Source organism: Neoarius graeffei, chromosome 2, assembly GCF_027579695.1.
Source record: "Neoarius graeffei isolate fNeoGra1 chromosome 2, fNeoGra1.pri, whole genome shotgun sequence".
Taxonomy (NCBI): domain Eukaryota; kingdom Metazoa; phylum Chordata; class Actinopteri; order Siluriformes; family Ariidae; genus Neoarius; species Neoarius graeffei.
Window position 1 is genome coordinate 101,497,224 of NC_083570.1, and position 22,239 is coordinate 101,519,462.

The 22,239-nt window shown below is 43.1% G+C and overlaps 1 protein-coding gene across 2 annotated transcripts in view; it reads right to left on the reverse strand.

Moving 5' to 3' along the window:
• Positions 1-3,649: 3,649 nt before the first annotated feature.
• The window catches only part of LOC132874574 (homocysteine-responsive endoplasmic reticulum-resident ubiquitin-like domain member 2 protein), a 19,954-nt gene continuing 1,364 nt past the window's right edge, over positions 3,650-22,239 (reverse strand). The window contains exons 2-9 of one of the 2 annotated variants that reach the window (XM_060910881.1): positions 14,140-14,347; positions 7,674-7,751; positions 6,921-7,016; positions 6,640-6,764; positions 6,131-6,256; positions 5,386-5,649; positions 5,056-5,164; positions 3,650-4,834 (exon numbers count right to left, since the gene is read on the reverse strand). In XM_060910881.1, the coding sequence (XP_060766864.1) occupies positions 4,634-4,834; positions 5,056-5,164; positions 5,386-5,649; positions 6,131-6,256; positions 6,640-6,764; positions 6,921-7,016; positions 7,674-7,751; positions 14,140-14,286 (1,146 nt within the window). In that variant the 5' untranslated portion in view covers positions 14,287-14,347 and the 3' untranslated portion in view covers positions 3,650-4,633. Of the gene's footprint in view, positions 4,835-5,055; positions 5,165-5,385; positions 5,650-6,130; positions 6,257-6,639; positions 6,765-6,920; positions 7,020-7,673; positions 7,752-14,139; positions 14,348-22,239 lie in introns of both variants that reach the window. The other variant, XM_060910871.1, reaches the window with a different exon arrangement.

Consider the following 22,239-nt stretch of genomic DNA (forward strand, 5'->3'; position numbering starts at 1 on the left):
ACATTAAAAATGCTCCTGCTGTTGGCAGCTTCAAATCTAGGTTAAAGACCAAGCTGTTTTCAGATGCTTTCTGTTAAATAATTAATATTTTTACATTTTTTATAATCTTTACTTTCTCTGCATGTTTTAAATTTACTTTAACTTTATTCTATTTTATTCTGCTAGTTTCTTTTTCTTTCTTTTTCTCCTTTTTCTTTTTGGCATTTTAATATTTTATTTCTACTATTGTTTAATTCTTATTATTTTCTTTTAATTATTTTAATTCTTTTAATTAATTATTTTAGAATAAAGATACAATTATTTTATGTAATTTTATTTCTCTATTGTTTACTGTTTTTGTTTTTACTTCTGTAAAGCACATTGAACTGCCATTGTGTATGAAATGTGCTATATAAATAAACTTGCCTTGCCTTGCCTAGTTGCCGATACGAGTCACGATGTAAGGTTACTAAAACCGAAAATGTAATTAAATAACACTTTAATTAAGAAATAAAGCAAGTTTAAAAATGACTTCAGTTCTCCTCTAAGCAAATGGGCTACAACAGCAGAAGACCACCTCGAGATCCACTTCACTCAGCCAAGAACAGGCATCTGTTCAGTAACATGTCCTGTTCTGTCCAGTAGGGTTGGGCAATGACATAATGTCTATCGTGAAATGTCACGATGGACGATGACACCCAGTGGCGAACTGTTACTATTAGAGCTGGGACTTGAGCTCAGCCAAAACTTAGCCAGACACCAAAAAAAAAAAAGCAACAGGGAAAAGGATTTTGTAAGGGATTAGCGGCAGGCTGCCAGGTCGCTCCATTACGTGTAGCTGTCGATGTTGATTTTGAAAGTAAGTTACAGAGGGAAATGAATACTTAAGTCTGAGTGAAAAATACTGTCGTGAGCGTGCAGCGTGGAAGAAGAGTCTGGAGACAGAAACCTTAGTTTCTTGGTTGTTAGCCTGTGCTACTTGCTCTTGATAGACAGCACTGGATCGACCCCTTTATTAGCATATTAGCATTCGCTAACACTACTGATGAACGCTACACGGGCTGGAAGGTGACTTCACTGCTCCGCTGACGGCGCTGACTCGCGGTTAAGCTCGCGTTGGCCTTCAAGCAGGCCTAGGGCGATACATTTTTGGTCCCTCCCACTATAAATCAAAATCTGATTGGTTAACCAGTCATCCGTCACTTCCTACATACACATACACTGCCATGGCCTTCTGTCCCGGCAATGAAGTCCTAACCAATGAGTGAGCAGCTCTAAACTCTTCTCAGCATAGAGACAACAAACAAAAAAAACCCAAAACAAAACACTGGATAACTCGATTTTAATGTTTTTAGGACAGTAACCCTTTAGCACATTTGACAGAAAATGAAGCCAAATTGGAATCAGAAGAGATTAATTATAATGAAATTATGAAAGAATGACAGCAATTAAAGAATGAAAGAAACTAAATATAACATTTGAAATGCTGATGTATTTGAGCCTTCTCTGAAGTCCTAGAAGACCCCCTCTGATGACGCCATTGATTCAGATTCTGCTTATTGATTCCCTGTTTCCATTCCAAATTGGTAAAACAAACAAAAAAGGGTCAAAATGTTTAAATAACAAAACGTAACTTTTGATCGTGTACTGCAATTCAGCTTTGACACTGTTGTGACTTTACCTAGTCATGCATGCTAGCTCATATTTAAACAAACAGCCATGCTGTTGTGTTGATTTGTGACGTAAATCACATAGACAGGTCCTGGCAGATAGCTACATACGTCCTTGCAGCACATACATAGCCCATGCTTGCAATAATAAAGGATTATTGCAGAACCGAAATTCAAAGGTTTCATGGGTAGTTCTTCGGTAATGGAATTACATTCACAGCAAAATGTGGTAAGTTTTTTTTTTTTAAGTTGCAGTGCTCAAGATAATGGGAGTAAATACAAATCTCACACTGTATGGGGTTTCTTTGCCCCTAAAAAAAAAAAAAGAGGCATAGAAAAATTGGCGATGTTTAACTCTGAATGCAAAATCTTTTACAAGGAAAGAAAAGTCAATAACGGAATTACGTCAGAAAAAGCTGAACTTTCATTTCCTAAAATTCAAACCAAGATTTCTCTGAAGTGACGTTGTCGTCACTAATCAGGGTTGTGATGATTTTTAAATATGATTTTCAGTCCATTTTGCCTTGGATTCCATACTTTAGCAAGATCACTGAGCCGACGAGTTAAAGCTAGACGGCCTTTTGATTTCATAAAACTGGTGAAAATTAGTTCCTTCTGAAATTTGGTCATTGTGATACATGTTTATTTCTGTAATATCTCACAAAATATCAGGCCTTTCTGTGGGTGGGAAGTTATTTAATTTGAGAAGATTAAAGCAAATAAATGTGCATGAAATCGCTTGTTTCGTGCAGCCAAACAGACAGAGGAAGTCCGTGTGTGTGTGCGCATGCGCAGGTTTACCTTTGACCATGCACTGACAGTTCCATCATTCCATCGCTAAACGAACAGCTGATCACACCGAGGTGCTCACTAACCGCCGATATTTATTAGTTTGGTCCTGCGTTTCCTTTCCTTCGTATATAACATAACGTTTTTTCTTCTCGCTTTCCGTTACTGTAGTCGGTCTTTCACATTTCATTCGCACACTCACGTCTTCCATTTTTCTCTAGGTTTCAAATTTGTATCCCACAATGCCTTGTGTGAATGGGGAAAGTCCACCACGTCACGCATAATGTAGTATCTTGTACTGGGTCATGGTGAAGCAGGAAAAAATAGTGGAGAATTTAGGGCCACATGGCTCTAAATTCATTAATTGTTCGATTTAAAAAAAACTAATAAAATTGGAAGTACGTGATTCAAATTCCGTAGCTTTCAGTCCATTGAACAAAAATAATTGGGTGTCGGGGAAAATTCTATTTATGACCTACACTTGAAAAATCCTGAAAGGCAGTCTACCTTTAAGGCAATTGTAATCATTTCATAATTCTGGCCTCTTTGCTGAAGAATTGCCCTTTTTTTAATATATAAATAAAAATACAGGTACCTGTTTCTTGGTATTTTGGATTCAGTTTAATTAGGGACGGAGGTTCTGTTCCCAAACCTAGCTATTATTACCTAATCAGAAAATTGAGATCAGAGAATTATTGGAAGTTGCAGTGTGTGTGTGTGTTTTTGTTTGTTTTGGGAGGGAAGAATCACAATGCTGAGCCCAACCTTACTGTCCAGATTAAGTGAACTTGCACCCAATGTAGCCTCACATTCCTGAATGATCAGGTGCGCAGGTATTCCTATTAAAATGGCCACCGCATGCATGTTATGCTCCTGGCAAACAAGAAAGGTGTATGAAATTTTGATTTGGCAAAGAAAAAAAAGGAACCATGGAACATTTTTTTTTTGTCGCTTCAGATATACAAACCTAAAGCGGGTCACCTTTTGACGTTCAGTGAATGAATCTTGGCGGCACGGTGGTGTAGTGGTTAGCGCTGTCGCCTCACAGCAAGAAGGTCCGGGTTCGAGCCCCGTGGCCGGCGAGGGCCTTTCTGTGTGGAGTTTGCATGTTCTCCCCGTGTCCGCGTGGGTTTCCTCCGGGTGCTCCGGTTTCCCCCACAGTCCAAAGACATGCAGGTTAGGTTAACTGGTGACTCTAAATTGAGCGTAGGTGTGAATGTGAGTGTGAATGGTTGTCTGTGTCTATGTGTCAGCCCTGTGATGACCTGGCGACTTGTCCAGGGTGTACCCCGCCTCTCACACAGTCAGCTGGGATAGGCTCCAGCTTGTCTGTGACCCTGTACAGAATAAGCAGCTACAGATAATGGATGGATGGATGAATCTTGCATTCACAGAATTTAAACGTGTCAAGTTCGTTTTCCTTCCCAATTCCTTTACATGGGCCGTAAACCAAACTACACTCAAACTAAAGCACTTAGTGCATAACCATGCTCTGTAATCATTAAAAATTGCAAAAAGACACAAATTACACCGTAGAATTTTCACTGAAACGCACACAAGTCTCTTTCATTCCAGGAAGAAAGGCTTTGGTTCTCAGAAAAGCTCTGACTTCCTTGGGTTTTTTTTCAACTGTTTGTGAAAAGCCTTTGGCTGAATAGAGACAATGCAACATGATCCATGAACAAGTACGTGAAGGCTTAAAAACGAACCTCAAAAATGCTGAAAAACACGTTCTATTATCAGCAGCACACTTCGTGTTTAAAAATAGGGGAAAGTGGGACAGCGCTTGTTAAGAAACACACACACACATGCTCACACTCACACACAAAAACAGGTTTTCTTCTTGTTTTTAGAAATAAAGTGCATGGACGCCGTTTGTTCTTCGTCCCTCTTTGAGGCTCCAAGAAGGATTCTGAATGACATGTTAAAAGAACAGAAACACGCAAGTGCATTTGCATAAAATGCAATTTTAAAATCTAACAAGTCCACGGTTTGAGCCACTTCTCATATGGTTGAGGATCAGTCTTCATAATATGTTCATGAAACACTGAAAAAAACGTGTGTGACGTTTGTTTACAACACTCACAGCTTCCCATCAGACATATTTGGTGAGATCTGTCCTGACATGATGTCCTCTGCTCAAGTCCTTTATCGTTTCTGTCGGGTTGCTGAAGACATGGAGAGATTTCTCAGGGTCAGTTCACTGCGTTGGGAACAGCCTCGGGAATCAGGGATGCGAAGAAGGTGGTGATGAACGACCAAGTGGAGGAGAGGAATCCCATGTTCACCCATCCCTCATCCTCCTCAGCATCATCATCATCCTCGTCGTCGTCGTCATCATCATCAGATCTCTCTCGCTGCACTTCCTCATCCTCACCTTCGTCTGCTGGCCGATCCTGAGTGAGGGAGTGAGGAGAGAGAGAGAGAGAGAGAGAGAGAGAGAGACGCAGACAGAGAGAGATGGGGAGCAAGGGAGAGATCATGATTGCAGTGTTTTGTTTTCACATTTTTGAGATATTGTTTAAAATGTTACTTTTCAAAGGGGGTGTACTCATTTACGCTGAGCACTGTACTTTAGATGAGTGCGTCAATAGTGGTAGATGATTAAAATAAGCACCATGTTGTTGGGATTGTTTGCATTTGGCTCATCCTGATTGTGATTGGCCGGTTCAGCGAGGTCCTGCAACTCGTTGTCCAGGTTAAAGGGTAACCAACCAGCCTGATGCCTGGAAACCAGTTTCACACACACACACACACACACACACACACACACACACACACACACACACACACACACACACACACAAGTCAGGCTGCATGTTATATTGCTTGTTATTACACGAGTAACAGTCATGAGCAGGTCCTGTACCAGTTCCATACCTGCGCTGGGTTTTGCTTCAGATCTAAGGGGCTAAATGAATAAATGTAAATGCAGACAGTGACTCACAGGTAGAGTAGCAGCATGGCTCCTGTTACCATGACGAATCGGCTGAAAGATGAATAGAAATAGACGAGGCTGAGGAGGACGACTGCTCGAGACGCTGCATATACCCAGTCCAGCCAATCACGGTTCAGATCCTCCTCGTTCAGCCCCGCCCCAACTGGATCATTCTGAGGGTTGTCACGGGCAACAACCTGCACCTCTCTGATAGGGGGAACTGGGGGTGCGGCTGACTGCTGGGATTGTCTGAGAGAGGTGACCCACGTTTGACTGACCGGGGGGGGGGGGTGATAGAGAGAGAGAGAGAGAGAGAGATGGACAGACAAATACAAAGTCAGAAAGACAGGCAGACCAAGACACAAATTAGAAAGAGAGAAGAGACAGAGAGGGCAGACAGACAGGCAGATAAAGAAAGACAAATAGAATGGGAGAGAAAGACAGGCAGCCAGAGGGACAAAGAGTGCACGTGCAAGAGAGAGCGAGAGAGAGAGGAGGAAGTGAGTGGGGGGGGGGGAGTGAGAGAGATAGGAGGGGGCAGAGACAGACATTCAAATGTCAAAAAGTGAGAGCGACAAAACCAGAGGAAGATACACACACACACAAGAGACGGAAGGGGAAGAAAGAAGGGGGGGGGGAGAGAGAGAGAGAGCGTGTGCTAGTCAGTGTGCAAGTCTGTAAAAATCCAACAAATGCATTGTCACATTATATGGCTGGAGCAGTGTGTGTGTGTGTGTGTGTACACAGATCTCACTAGGTCATGTGGCAGTGCCAGGTGTAGAGCTGCTGCCACCACAGCAGGGTGTGGGGGTTGTACATGGGGTAGTGTGGCGTGTTGATGTTCTGTTGTTGCTGGTTAAACCACTGAGTCCACGCTGACCTGCACACACACGCACGCACGCGCACACACACACACACACACACACCCTTATCATCCTGCCACACTCAGGGTCACTCTGACCATCACGCTTCTGGCTCGAGAAGTGCAGGGTTGCAGGAAAGTGATTCAGCGGCAACTCTAATGAGTCTCTAGAACTGTTTGGTCTGAAAGCGCTTTCCGTTCACGGCTCAGTGGATTCAGCCAGATGTTTACAGGAACTGTATTTCTGAGCAACGGGATTAAAAGTCGCATGGCCCAAGCTTTCTGGTTCATTAAATTATGTACAGTGTGAAACAAACAAATGAAATAGCAAAGAAAAAAAATTCTGTCTGATTTGAACTTAGGACACAGAAGAGACGACAAAGTAAAATAACAACAACCACCTATGTGATGATGGCTGGGCACTGGAGCTGGAACTAGAGCTCAGACTCAGTCTATCAGGAGCCTCTTCCAAGGAAGCAGATTGGACGTTGTCTCTAGGGGCGGGACTTCCAGAGCTGTTAGAGTTCTGCCAGGCAAACACAGACAAAATTAGCAAATTACAAAAACAACATCTGTTCAGCACTATTGCTTTGTCTCAGAAATGTTTCTCTGTAGTTGTTTTGCTTCTTGCCACCGTGAATGCGTGCTGTGTGAACTGCATGGGTGTGGGTTTGAATCTCACTGTCATCTGGTTGCTGCTGCCGTTTCTCCTGCGTGTGGCCGGTGAGGGGGGAGGGCTGCGTGAAGCACACACCAGATGCAACATGTGGAACTCATCCTGCTGTGGAGCAAAGCACACTATTACCGACTTCACACTCACACATGATTAGTCACAATCAAGAATTCAACATACACTCCCTGGCCACTTTATTAGGAACACCTGTACACCTGCTGTTTTATGCAATTCTTTAATCAGCCGATCCCTTGATGCATAAAATCATGCAAAGCCAAATGACTTAACGTTCACTTCTTCAAACATCAGAATGGGAAAAATTTGCGATCTCCAAGTGTGACTTTCTTTCACTGTGGGTGTTGGTTTGAGCATTTCAGAAACTGCTGATCTCCTGGGGTTCACACACACAACGGTCTCGAGAGTTTACACAGAATGGTGTGAAAAACAAAAAACATTGAGCTGAGTGACGGGCAGTTCTATGGGTGGAAACAAACGGCTTGTTGATAAGAGAGGTGTGAGGAAAATGGGCAGATTCAAGCTTTTTTGGCTAGGAAGGATATAGTAACTCATATAATCACTCTTTACAACCTTGGTGAGCAGAAAAGCATCTCAGCATGCAACAGCAGAAAACCACATTGGGTTCCACTCCTGCAGCCAAGAACAGGAATCTTAGAATCAAGAACAAGTTCTTGTTAAAGTGGCTGGCGAGTGTGTATCATATATACTCCACATGTATATGATATAATGGTGTACAGGAGCTACCTTTCTGAGCACATCCCGGAGCTTACAGTGATCCTGGAGGAGCTTCCCAGAGTACACCAACCTCTGATCCTTCGAGCGCTGTGAGGCACACCGAGAAAACACACAGAGACACACACACACACACTTCAGCTTTCAGGACAGGAACAGCAATTAAAATACTGAAGGTGTACAGTCAGGGCTCTACGTTAACTTTGAGACATGGTTGCCCATTCAGGCAACCATTTGTAGAAATCTGGTTGCCTGAACTCAGAACATGGTTGCCCAAATATTACATTTTTTTAATTTATTATTCAACCTTCTCAGACGCCGTCTGTATCAACAAGCATTGACACTAGCGCCCCGTGCGAGTAATGCGGTAATTTGGTATGTCCTTTACTACTTGATTATAGTCAGCCCCCCCAGGATTCCACGGGCCTTTTTTGTGATTGTTGCGGGCTAAAATGTCTGATGTTGCGGGGGGTTTTCCAAAAAATTGCGATGAAAGTTGTGGTGTTTTAAGGTTTTTGTTGCAATTATATTGCGGGAGGAAGTGAAAGTTGTGAGAAATTGTTGTGATTTTCTCTTTTTGTGATTAAAATTGAGTGATATGTTAAATATTAAGTTATTACTGAAAAACTATTGATTAAAAAAACAAAGACACTGAGAAATGGTCTCAAACATCTTTACCAAGATTAGCAGGACTACAAAAATGCAGAAAAATAGGCTTTACTTATCCAAATGCACCTGTTGGTTCAAAAGTTAAAGTGCAGAGAACCTCACAGCACAACATGAAGTTACCTTAAAATATAATATAAATGCCTCAGCTTTCATGTAAGAAAAAAAGAAACTATTAATACTAGTACTGTGTGCAGGCAGTCTCTCCTGAAGACTAAATTAAACAATAATTATAAACTAATAAAATAAATGGCTCAGGCTTCATAGAAGAAAAAAAAACACAATTTGAACAGAATCTCACAGTATGATGCTGAAGCTGCCTAAACAATGGAAAATAAAATACCATTTTGGCAAAAATGTTGGCATCCATTAATTTCTTGTATTAAGTAAAAAAATAAAAAAGTGCACACAGTCCTTCACTGTAAACATAACACACTTTCAGTAACAGAATTTAAGCCTACAGAAACACTGACTCGCACATGCTGCTTCTCTTGAACGTATACACGGAAGTAAGGCGGAAGGTAGTTTGTCGACGTCACCTCAAGACGACGCCAACGATTGATCAAATTTGCGGGAAAGTTGCGGTGATTGGATATAATTGCAACACCGCCCTGAATTCGCGGGGATTGGTTGAATTTGCGTTGAAGTTGCAAATCGCAACATCACGAAATCCTGGAGGGTCTGAATAGAACACTGAATATGCACTACGCGATAATTATTAGCAATGGGAAACTGAATTGTGAGCCCGCGATGTGCAAATGTGAATTCCGCTAGTTGTTGAACATCCCGTAATGATAACATGGACGCGGTCTTTCCAAGTCAAACAATCGCAAATCGTGATGGAATTTCATCATAATATGAATGAATAAACATCGTTTTTCACATAAGTTGACATATTTGGGTAGTTGCCCGATCGGGCAAGCATTTGTGAGAGTCTGGTTGTCCGAATCTATTGAATGGTTGCCCCGGGCAATCGGGCTACTGTTAATGTCGAGCCCTGACAGTATGTTTGTATGACAAGCATACAAAGTGAGGAGAAGAATATATTCGGTAGGCATGAAATGATTTACCTAATTCACGATTTGATTTGAGTCACGATATTTGGTTCACAATTCGTTTTTCCCATAATACTTTTGATAGATAAATAAATAAAATTTTATGAAAAAAAGCAAAATTTATTTTCCTATTCTTTGTCCACTTAAATATTCCTTTGGTTAAAAAAAAAAAAAAAAAAAAAAAAAAAAAAAAGTGTTTCATTTTCTCAAAACCAACAGTAAATATTTACCCACATTTGTAAAGGCTGAAGTAAAATATAATAGCCTATTAACTAAAATATCCATTTTATCAAAAATGAAAAAGATTATAAATGGGCCTTTTCTTAATAAACTTATGAACATTTGTACTGCCTCCATTTGCTTCTCTTTTCTTTATCTTTCAGCAGTCTGTAAAAAGAGAGCTCTGATTTATTGTTAAATCTATTTCTACAGTCAATCACACACACACACACACACACACACACACACACACACACACACACACCTTTCCCATTTTAGAGCTGTTTTTTGTGCGTTTTTGCAGCATTAGAGCCATGTTACTTCCACCTAAGGTGAAGTCATGTGTATTCTTGTGTACACCTACAAAAAAAACTAAGATTACGCATCCTTATAACAATAATAATAATAAATTTAATCACCTTGAATCAAATTTGCATTGGGATTTATTGCTGCACGATATATTGTTGCAGATCTAATATTTCGACTCCATTGTTTAAGCCACTTAATCTTTTTCTTATTACTATATTAACAGCATTCTACCTGCAAAATATCACTTTGGCGTCTATGAGTTTAAGACTGTAACTGTATCCTGGAACTGGGACAAAGATCACTTCCCTCTATAGTGCATATGAGTGATGTACTACAACCCCAAATCAGAAAAGGTTGGCATGGTGTGGAAAATGCAAACAGAATGAAGAAAGCACTGATTTCAAAATTTGCTTTGACTTGTATTTCATTGCAGACAGAATGAACCAAAGATATTTCATGTTTTTTTTTTTCTGTTCAACTTCATTTCATTTGTTAATATACATCCATTCCGGCATTTCTGCCCTGCAACAAATTCCAATAAAAGTTGTCACGGGGGAAATTTTGGGCTAGTAATGAGGTAAAGCAATTAAATAATGTGATTTGAGACAGGTGATGCCAACAGGTGACTGTAATCATGACTTGGTACAAAATCAGTAGCCAGGAAAAGCTTAGTCTTTAAGGAGTAATGATGGGTTGAGGATCTCCAGTTTGTCAACAAATGCATGAGAAAAATTTACTGAAATGTTTAAAAACAATGTTTCTCAAAGAAAGATATGAAGGGATTTGGATATTTCACCATCTACGGTGCATATCGTTAAACGAGTCAAGGAATCTGGAGGAATTTCAGTGCGTAAAGGGCAAGGGCCCAAACCTAATCTGAACACCCGTGATCTCTGATCCCTCAGACGGCACTGTATCAAGAACCGTCATTCATCTATAGCGGATATAACCACATGGGCTCAGGATTACTTTGGTAAACCTTTGTCAAGCTCCACAACACAGAGTTACATCCACAAACACCAGTTAAAATTTTACTGTGCCAAAAGGAAGCCTTATGTTAATTGTGTCCAGAAGCGCTGTTGACTTCTCTGGGCTCGGAGGCATCTGGGATGAACCATCACTCAGTGGAAACTTGTACTGTGGTCAGATGAATCAGTATTACAGGTCTTTTTTTTTTTGGAAGAAATGGACACCATGTACTCCAGACTAAAGACGAAACAAGTCCAAAAGCCAGTGTGTGTCATGGTATGGTGTTGTGTCAGTGCCCTTGGTAAAGGTAACTTACACTTCTATGATGGAGCATTTATGCAGAAAAATACACTGAGGTTTTGGAGCAACATATGCTGCCTTCAAGATGACATCTTTTCCAGGGAGATTTCAACAAGATCACATTCTGAACACATTACAAAGGTGTGGCTGTGAAAGAAGAGGACATGTCCCCTCTGTCCTCAATAGAGAATGTGTGGAAATTCGTAAGCAAAAAATACGATGACGACCCCATACTGTTCCACACCTTAAGACCTGTTTGCAGGAAAAATGGGACAAAAATACCACCTGAAACCCTTCATCACTTGGTGTCTTCGGTCCCTAAACATCTTCTAAGTATTGTGAGAAGGAATGGCAGCATTTCAAAGTGGTAAATGCTCTACTGTCCTAACGTTTTTGAAATGTGTTACAAGAATCAAAACAGAAACATTTATTTTTAAAAAATAAGAAAATTCATGAGGTAAAACATCAAATAATGTGTTGATGTATTGTTTCGAGTGCAATACAGGTCAAAGATTATTTACAAATCATTGTTTTCAGTTTTAACTTTAACATACCGTCCCAACTTTTTCTGATTTGGGGCTGCAGATGCTCAAAAGCTTTACACTTCAAGCATCATCATGACTTAATTACTGAATATCAAGTCATGTAATATTTTTATTCCTCAACAGGCTTCTGTACTGATAAATGTCACAGAATGATAGATATGAGACAGAGAGAGAGAGAGAGAGAGAGAGAGAGAGAGATGCAGCAAAACAGACAGATATACAGAGAGTGATGTAGAAAGACAGCTACAGCAAGACAGTCAGATATACAGAGGAAGAGAGTCAGGGAGAGAGAGCGTGATACAGAAAGAGATGCAGCAAGACAGATGGATATACACAGAGAGAGAGAGAGAGAGAGAGAGATGCAGCAAGACAAAAATATACAGAGAAACAGACAGAGGATGTAATACAGAAAGAGAGATACAGCAAGACAGACATATATACAGAGAGACAGATGGAGAGAGAGAGAGAGAGAGAGAGAGAGAGAGAGAGAAAGCGCCAGCTACTCAGATATACAGAGAGAGAGAGGTACAGCAAGACAGATATATATATATGAGTGATTCCACGCTTATGGGTACTGAAATGGGGACATGAACTTATTTTTAAAAATTCACCTAAAACCATTTCTTTTTTTTACCATCAGGTCACAAAACATGTAATCTTTAATGAATGATATGTTAAAAGATAACTTTAATTTTCTGAGATGTAATAAAAACATATTTATATGCCAAAGTCAGAACGTAACAGAAGTGTTGTGGACATATATATTCTCAATTTTAACAATGTAGAATTACTTTTTGAAACATAGGAAGGTGATGTTTTAGCAAATATAATTAATAAACATGTGTAGTAGAATAAACATACACATTCTTTCAATAAGATTAACATGGTATAGAGCTAGATTGTAATTAATTTGTAACAGATGCGAGATGGACAATCGTAACAGAAGTAATGTAACAGACATCATTTTGGAACTCATAGGCTTGACTTTGGCATATAAATATGTTTTTATTACATCTCAGAAAATTAAAGTTATCTTTTAACATATCATTCATTAAAGATTACATGTTTTGTGACCTGATGGTAAAAAAAGAAATGGTTTTAGGTGAATAAGTTCATGTCCCCATTTCAGTACCCATAAGTGTGGAATCACTCATATATATGAGAGAGAGAGAAAGAAAGAAAGAGAGAGAGGGGGGTACAGCAAGACAGATATACAGAGAGAGAGAGAGAGAGAGAGAGAGAGAGAGAGAGAGAGAGAAGCGCCAGCAAGACAGAGAGAGGTACAGCAAGACAGATATACAGAGAGACACACACACACACAGAGAAAGAGAGACAGCAAGACAGAGAGACAGCAAGACAGACAGATATACAGACAGAGAGAGAGAGACAGCAAGAGGGGGCGGCACGGTGGTGTAGTGGTTAGCGCTGTCGCCTCACAGCAAGAAGGTCCGGGTTCGAGCCCCGTGGCCGGCGAGGGCCTTTCTGTGTGGAGTTTGCATGTTGTCCGCGTGGGTTTCCTCCGGGTGCTCCAGTTTCCCCCACAGTCCAAAGACATGCAGGTTAGGTTAACTGGTGACTCTAAATTGACCGTAGGTGTGAATGTGAGTGTGAATGGTTGTCTGTGTCTATGTGTCAGCCCTGTGATGACCTGGCGACTTGTCCAGGGTGTACCCTGCCTTTCGCCCGTAGTCAGCTGGGATAGGCTCCAGCTTGCCTGCGACCCTGTAGAACAGGATAAAGTGGCTACAGATAATGACATGAGATAAGACAGACAGATATACAGAGAGAGAGAGAGAGAGACAGCAAGACAGATAGATATACAGAGAGAGAGAGAGAGAGACAGATAGATATAAAGAGAAACAGACAGAGCGAGAGAGAGGTACAAGAAGCCAGTCACTCTTGTTGTGTCCATATTTATGTATTTCATAACTAACTTTCACAAGTGATCTCTCAAAATCCTATTCTGGGGCCGTGTGTGTGTGTGTGTGCACATCAGTGAACAACACGAAGTTCATTTCAGGCCTGCTGTGACTTGTTTTTCTCATGTCTTCTCCTTCAGTCTTATCTCCTTCATCCTGGATATCAGGACAAGTGGCTACAATATAAGCAAGGCTGTTTGTTTACCACCCCTCCAGCTTACATAACCAAAGCCACAGGCTGGGTTTACTCTTAAGGCTGAAACAGACCGCTGTTCTGCGACTTCCATCCACCAGAAACCAACATCACGCATGCTGAGGTACCTGACTACAGGCTTCCTTCCATCGGAAGAAATGGTTTCTATTCGCGCCACAGCACTTGGAATAACATTCGAAAATAACTCCCTCAGATAGTCGGTCATCTCCAGTACAAGTGCAGTTTCAACTAATTAATCAGAATATTTGAATATTTCCCCCCCTCCAGGACATGTTCACTCACAGGTTTGCTGGGATAAACGTTGGAAAGGTGGCTCTTCAGTTTCTCCACCGTCCAGTTGAGGAAGCAGCTGATGGTTTGGTCGTCGTACTTCTGATCAGGAGCTTTAATGACCAGGACCACTGGGCTATCCACCACCCTCTGCTCCATCTCTCGCTCGTACACGTGTGTAAAGCGTCACTATAATACTCGTCTCCGCTTAGCTGCTTATCTAGAAAGGTGATAAACAAATTATTAATTTAATCCATTCAACTCCACATGCTTTGGGCTGTAAAAACAGTCAGTTCACATATTTTTGATAAACCTGCCATCCCTAGTATCACAAACAAAACTGGAGAGACTGCAAAGATCTAATTAAACACTCTTTTTCATGTGTGTGTTGCACTATACGCCTAATTTTGTACACAGGATCATACAGTGGTGCTTGAAAGTTTGTGAACCCTTCCGAATTTTCTACATTTCTGCATAAATGACCTCCAATGTCAGGATTTTCACACAAGCCCCCTGAAAGGAGATAAAGAGAACCCAATTAAACAAATGAGAAAAAAATATAGTTGGTCATTTATTTATTGAGGAAAATGATCCATTAGAACATACTTTTGCCACTCAGAGGTGTGTGTACCCCTTGGGTTAGCAGTTAATCTGGAGGTGAAATTGGAGCTGGGTGTTTTCAATCAACAGGTTAACAATGGGGTGTGAGTGTGTTACAGTGGTGCTTGAAAGTTTGTGAACCCTTTAGAATTTTCTATATTTGTGCATAAATATGACTTAAAACATTGTCAGATTTCCACACAAGTCCTAAAGGTAGATCAAGAGAACCCAATTAAACAAATGCGACAAAAATATTATACTTGGTCATTTATTTATTGAGAAAAATGATCCAATATTACATATCTGTGAGTGGCAAAAGTATGTGAACCTCTAGGATTAGCAGTTAATTTGAAGGTGAAATTAGAGTCAGGTGTTTTCAATCAATGGGATGACAATCAGGTGTGAGTGGGAATCCTGTTTTATTTAAAGAACAGGGATCTATCAAAGTCTGATCTTCACAACACATGTTTGTGGAAGTGTATCATGGCATGAACAAAGGAGATTTCTGAGGACCTCAGAAAAAGCGTTGTTGATGCTCATCAGGCTGGAAAAGGTTACAAAACCATCTCTAAAGAGTTTGGACTCCACCAATCCACAGTCAGACAGATTGTGTACAAACGGAGGAAATTCAAGACCATTGTTTACCTCCCCAGGAGTGGTCGACCAACAAAGATCACTCCAAGAGCAAGGCGTGTAATAGTCGGTGAGGTCACAAAGGACCCCAGGGTAACTTCTAAACAACTGAAGGCCTCTCTCACATCGGCTAATGTTAATGTTCATGAGTCCACCATCAGGAGAACACTGAACAACAATGGTGTGCATAGCAGGGTTGCAAAGGGAAAGCCACTGCTCTCCAAAAAGAACATTGTTGCTCATCTGCAGTTTGCTAAAGCTCACATGGAGAAGCCAGAAGGCTATTGAAAAAATATTTTGTGGACGGATGAGACTAAAATAGAAATCTTTGGTTTAAATGAGAAGCATTATGTTTGGAGAAAGGAAAACACTGCATTCCAGCATAAGAACCTTATCCCATCTGTGAAACACGGTGGTGGTAGTATCATGGTTTGGGCCTTTTTTGCTGAATCTGGGCCAGAACGGCTTGCCATCATTGATGGAACAATGAATTCTGAATTATACCAGCAAATTCTAAAGGAAAATGTCAGGACATCTGTCCATGAACTGAATCTCAAGAGAAGGTGGGTCATGCAGCAAGACAATGACCCTAAGCACACAAGTCGTTCTACCAAAGAATGGTTAAAGAAGAATAAAGTTAATGTTTTGGAATGGCCAAGTCAAAGTCTTGACCTTAATCCAATCAAAATGTTGTGGAAGGACCTGAAGCGAGCAGTTCATGTGAGGAAACCCACCAACATCCCAGAGTTGAAGCTGTTCCGTATGGAGGAATGGGCTAAAATTCCTCCAAGCCGGTGTGCGGGACTGATCAACAGTTACAGGAAACATTTAGTTGCAGTTATTGCTGCACAAGGGGGTCACACCAGATACTGAAAGCAAAGGTTCACATACTTTTGCCACTCACAGATATGTAATATTTGGATCATTTTCCTCAATAAATAAATGACCAAGTATAATATTTTTGTCTCATTTGTTTAACTGGGTTCTCTTTATCTACTTTTAGGACTTGTGTGAAAATCTGATGATGTTTTAGGTCATATTTATGCAGAAATATAGAAAATTCTAAAGGGTTCACAAACTTTCAAGCACCACTGTATTTCATTACATTACAGGCATTTAGCAGATGCTCTTATCCAGAGTGACTTACAACATACCCAGAGCAACCTGGGGAGCAGTTAGGGGTTAGGTGCCTTGCTCAAGGGCACTTCAGGCAATTCCCTGGACCAGCAGGAATGAATCGGTGACCTTATGGTCCCAAAGCTGCTTCTCTAACCATTAGGTCATGGCTTCCCCATGTTTGTCCTGTTTTATTTAAAGAACAGAGATTTATAAAAAGGAGTCCGATCTTTACAACTTTAGTCCTGGGTATGACTTTAAACTGCAACCGGTGGTGAGTCTCAGGTCCAGGTAGACTTGAGTACTGGTGAAAGTGGAGTTACCCTTTAATCACCATTGCTCCCAGGTCTGCTCTGACCCGGAGTGGTAGCACCTGCCTGGGTTCCAGCTATGGGTTAAATAGTACATCATTAATAGGGTGCTGGCAGCAGGGCGCTTTTCAGTGCAATGTGGCAGATGAACCCAACAGAGTCAATGGCACACCACCAGATGGCATGCAGAAGAGCCACTCACATGGCCAACAAATGGCATCATTCGGCAAGTCAGCTGTCACTGTGGGGCAACTTCCGTACTAGGGATGTTAACCGATGACCGTATGACCGGTGGTTGACCGAATCAACGTCAACCGGTTAATTTTTTTGGTTGTCAGTTAAAAAAAAAAAAAAAATCAATCGTTTTGAAGCTGCCGATTTTAGAGTGGATAGCTGACAAATCAGAAACATCCATTCAGTCATGTCCCGCCCAGCTGCCACTCGGTGAAAGAAAAGTGTAGACACCGGCTTTTTAGCTTACGAATTACTATTTTTATTTTTTTTTTTAATTATTAGAAGGCACATGGAGTTTAGTCCTGCCTTGGCCAGTGCATTCTGAAAGTATGTTTCGGTCTGTAGCCAACAATGCATGTTATTGCAGATCAGATCTCTCCACACAAACTAAAGGCGCAGATGCCGACTTTTTTTTTTTTTAAATCGTGCAGATCTGTTTTTTTTTTTTGGGGGGGGGGGGGGGGGGGGGGCGGCGGCGTTGGAGTGTCCGATTGTAATTTCAAGGTGGATTCTGTATTAAAATTACTAAATAGGCGGGTGCCGTTGCAGTCCATGAGGCATGGGGGGTGTGAAAGGAGGGCAGTGGATCGGGGGGCTGCGCGCGTTTGCGCGGAAGCTGCACAATCAGTAGATCAGAATGCGCACATTAAATTTTGCGCGGGCGCGCGGCTTTCTGATTTGCTGTTTTCTTCTCGTGCTTGTACTTCCTGTGTTTCGTGGACTGTGGCGGCATTTGCTTATATGCAGAATTTGCTTTGATGAAGTTGTGGTCGGACGCTCCAACGCCCCCCCCCTTGGGAAAGGAAGGTCGGATCTGCGCGATTCAGCCGTGGAGAGGGCGGTATCCGCCAAAAGGCGCGCCGTTTGCATCCCCTGTAATAATTCCAATTCTAGAATTTTAAACTCATAGGTTAACCGACTTTAACCGGCTAATGAGGCTCGGTGGTCGGTCAAGATTTTTTTTAGTTTTCGCCATCCCTATTCCGTACCCATCAAGTCTGTGGCACTTTTGTGCACCACTTGGCATCAGGTCTGGAGGTCCAGAGACACAACACGATGGGGGCACGACGTCGTTTGTCCTACCTTACTGTGCAAGACACTTTGTTAGGAGAGAAGTATCGTATGCGAGAGCTCACGAGGCCAGATATTCCGTGGCGGTTTGGCTGGGCCTTTCGTACCACCACTGCGGGCGACTGTTGCTTTGGTGCAGGCCTCATGGCCCATCTGCGTTTCTGCACATCCTAATGAAGCAGTCATCACTGGCTGTCCATTGCTAGCAACGCTGATCATTTGTGAAGGTGCATCATGGCATGGACAAAGGAGATTCCTGAGGACCTCAGAAAGAGTTGCTGATGCTCATCAGGCTGGTTTTGTAATCTTTTCCATCGGTAAAGAGAGTCTGGACTCCACCAATCCACAGACAGACAGATGGAGGAAGTTCAAGATCACTGTTCTCCTCCCCAGGAGTGACTGACCAACAAAGACCACTCCAAGAGCAGGGTGTGTAATAGTCCGTGAGGTCACAAAGGAACCCAGGGTCATTTTAAGCAACAAAAGACCTTTCCCCACATTTGTTAATATTCATGTTCAAGAGTCCACCATTAGAGAGAAGTTGAACAACAATGACATTCATGGCATGGTCGTAAGGAGAAAGCTACTGCCCTCCAAAAAGAACCTTGTACAGTTTGCTGAAGATCATATGGACAAGCCAGAAGGTTATTGGAAAAAATGTTGTTGATGTGAGACCAAAACAGAAATTTTTGGTTGAAATGAGAAGTTTGGAGAAAGGAAAGCACTGCATTCCAGTATAAGAACCTTATCCCATCTGTGAAACATGGTGGTGGTAGTATCATGGTTTGGACCCGTTTTACTGGCTCTGGCCCTGGAGAGCTTGCCATCGTTAATCAAACAATTAATTCTGAAATATTCCAGCAAATTCTAAAGGAAAATTTCAGGACATCTGTCCATGAACTGAGTCTCAAGAGAAAGTGGGTCATGCAGCAAGACAATGACCCTAAGCACACAAATCATTCTGCTAAAGAATGGTTAAAGACGAATACAATTAATGTTTTGGAATGGCCAAGTCAAAGTCCTGACCTTAACCCAATACGTGCTGAAAAGCACTGATGTCAAGGTTCTTTATTGTCTTTTGCATGTTTCACATGTAAACGAAATTTGTGCCTCAGGGCCAGCAGCGTATGTAAATACAAGAATTAAAATAAAAAATAGAATAGGAAAAAAATAAAAATAGTGCAACCGCGATTAAAAAAAAAAAGTGTTCAGGTGAACAGTAAAAACTTCAGTATGTGCAAAAATGCAAAATGGGGGGGGGCAGCATCAGAGCTTAGACTTGGTGTTCATTAGTCTCACAGCTTCTGGGAAGAAGCTGCACTGGAGCCTTGATGTTTTGGCCCTGATGCTGCAGAGTCTTTTTCCTGAGGGGAGGAGGCTGAATAGTCTGTGTGCTGGGTGAGTGGAGTCACCCATGACATGGGCCGCTCTGCTCCTGCACCAGCTGTTGTAGATGTCTTCTATGGACGGCAGGCTGCAATGGGTGATCTTCTGTGCTGTGCACACCACCCTCTGCAGAGCCTTCCTGTCCACAGCTGAGCAGTTTCCATACCAGGAGGTGATGGAGGAGGTTAGTGTGCTCTCCACCACACACCTGTAGAAGGCTCCCAGGACCGCAGAGCTCAGTCTGGCCTGCCTTAGCCTCCTCAAAAAGTAGAGGTGTTGGTGGGTCTTCTTGACCACGCTGGCTGTGTTCATGGTCCACTTCAAGTCGCTAGAGATGTAGACCCCCAGGTACTTGATACTGTGGACCATCTCTACAGCTTCTCCTCATATATGGGGGGGAGGGGGCATAGTCACCTCTCCTGAAGTCCACAACCATCTCCTTTGTTTTTCCCACATTGATGCAGAGATTGTTGTCCCTGCACCAATCCAGCAGGTCCTCCACCTCCTGCCTGTACGCTGACTCGTTGCTGTGGGATATCTGTCCCACCATCGCTGTGTCGTCCGCAAACTTCACAATACGACTGCCCGGATGTTTTGCGGAGCAGTCGTATGTGAGCAGCGTGTAGAGCAGGGGGCTAAGGACGCAACCCTGGGGGCAGCCGGTGTTGAGGATGATGGTAGAAGAGACGCCATGGATCCTCACAGTCTGTGGCCTGTGTGTCAGGAAATCCAGTACCCAGTTGCAGAGGGACGGTGGTAATCCAAGCGGCAGTAGTTTGTTGACTAAAGTCTGTGGATCAATCGTGCTGAATGCCAAGCTAAAGTCCAGGAAGAACAGCCTCACGTAGGTGTCTCTGCTCTCCAGGTGGGTGAGAGCAGAGTGGACGACAGATGAGATTGCGTCCTCTACAGACCTGTTCCTTCTGTATGCGTACTGGTCTGGGTCCACATTTATGTCCACCTTCTCCTTAACATGGTTCATAACCAGGCGTTCGAAGCATTTCATGACTATCGGGGTGAGAGCCACCGGTCGATAGTCGTTCATACTCCTCACTGCTGCACACTTGGGCACTGGAACGATGGAAGATGTCTTCAGACACACTGGCACCACAACCTGGGAGAAGGATGTGTTAAAGATGTCTGTCCACACCTCAGTGAGCTCATGTGCGCAGGCCTTCAGGACCCTCCCCGGGATGGTGTCTGGTCCTGCTGCCTTGAGGGGGTTGACACGCTGCAGAGTCCTCCTCACGTTGTCTGCTGACAGGCTGAATGATGGTAGCTCACCCTCTGGGATAGTGAGCCTGGGGCGGGTAGGGGGGGGGTCAGGGGGTTCAAAACGGGCTTAGAAGGCGTTGAGGGCGTCTGGCAGGGATGGGCCCCAAGGACACTCAGCGTTCTTCCTGTTGTAGCCTGTGATTGCCTTTATGCCCTACCACATGCTCCGAGGGTCGCTGGATGCAAAGTGGCCCTGGATTTTGTCAGCATGTGCTCTTTTTGCCCGTGTCACATCCGCTTGGAGGTCCCTCCTCGCCACTCTCAGTGCCAGTGCATCACCAGACCTGAAAGCTGTGTCACGTGCTCTCAGGAAATGCTGAACCTCACCATCCATCCATGGCTTCTGGTTGGGACGTATGGTGATGTTCTTGGTGGTGGTGACATCACTGACGCGTTTCTGGATGAAGCTGGAGATGGCCGAGGTGTACTCCTCCAGATCTACACCTTCACCAGTGGTGAAGTGTGTAGTGCTGGGCCACACAGTGATGGTCTTCTGTGTTGGCCAGTTGTTTTCAGCACAAGTTGATGGGCAGGGACCAGCAGGATGGAAATGTGATCAGAGAAGCCCAGGTGGGGCCGTGGCACCGCAGCATACGCACCCCGCTGGCTGGTGTAGACCCGGTCCAGAGTATTGCCTCCCCTGGTTGCAATGCCTATGTTCTTGTAAAACTGGGGCAGGCAGTCTCTCAGGCAAGCGTGATTAAAGTCCCCAGCAATCACAAAAAACGCCTCTGGGTGTTGATCCTGCAGCTTGCTGATGTGCGCGTGCAGCTCCGTCAACGCTATGCGCGCTCGGAGGAATGTAAACAATCACCAGCAGCACTACCATAAACTCCCAAGGCAGGTCATGCGGGCGACACTTTAGCAGCATAAACGCCACATATTCAGAGCAATGCTGGCTTACCAGGACGCAGTTTGTGCACCAGTTCTTGTTGATTTAAGCACAGAGTCCTCCATCATGGCTTTTCCCTGACAGCTGATCGTGGTTGGCGCAGAAGAAAAGTAGTCCGTCCAGGTGGTACACAGAGTCTGGCATGTTGTCGTTCAGCCAGGTCTCGGTGAGCAGGAAAGCACAGCAATTCCTCATCTCCTTGTGGAAGTTCAGTCTCAGCCTAAACAGGTCGATCTTGTTGTCCAGAAAGTGGACGTTAGACAGGAACAGAGTTGGAAGAGCGGGTCTGTTGTTAGCCCTTAGCCTAGCTGGCAGGCCAGCTCTCTTCCCCCTCTTCTGCCTTCGGGCGCACTGTTGTCTCCTTGCATGCTGCTGCTTTGTTTTCCTTCGTCCACTCTCCTTTAGCAGCCCAAAACGTCCCAACACTGCCTTGACATCTGGTTTCAGTCCCACATTCAGGTTCCCCAGAATAAACAGATCCTGTGCGCTGTATTTCAGCCTCAGTTTGTTGCACGAGTTAATAGAAAAGATAGGAAGGGGTCGTACGCTAACCGGAAGCCGAGAAGCCACTGCACCACTGCGTACCGCCATCTT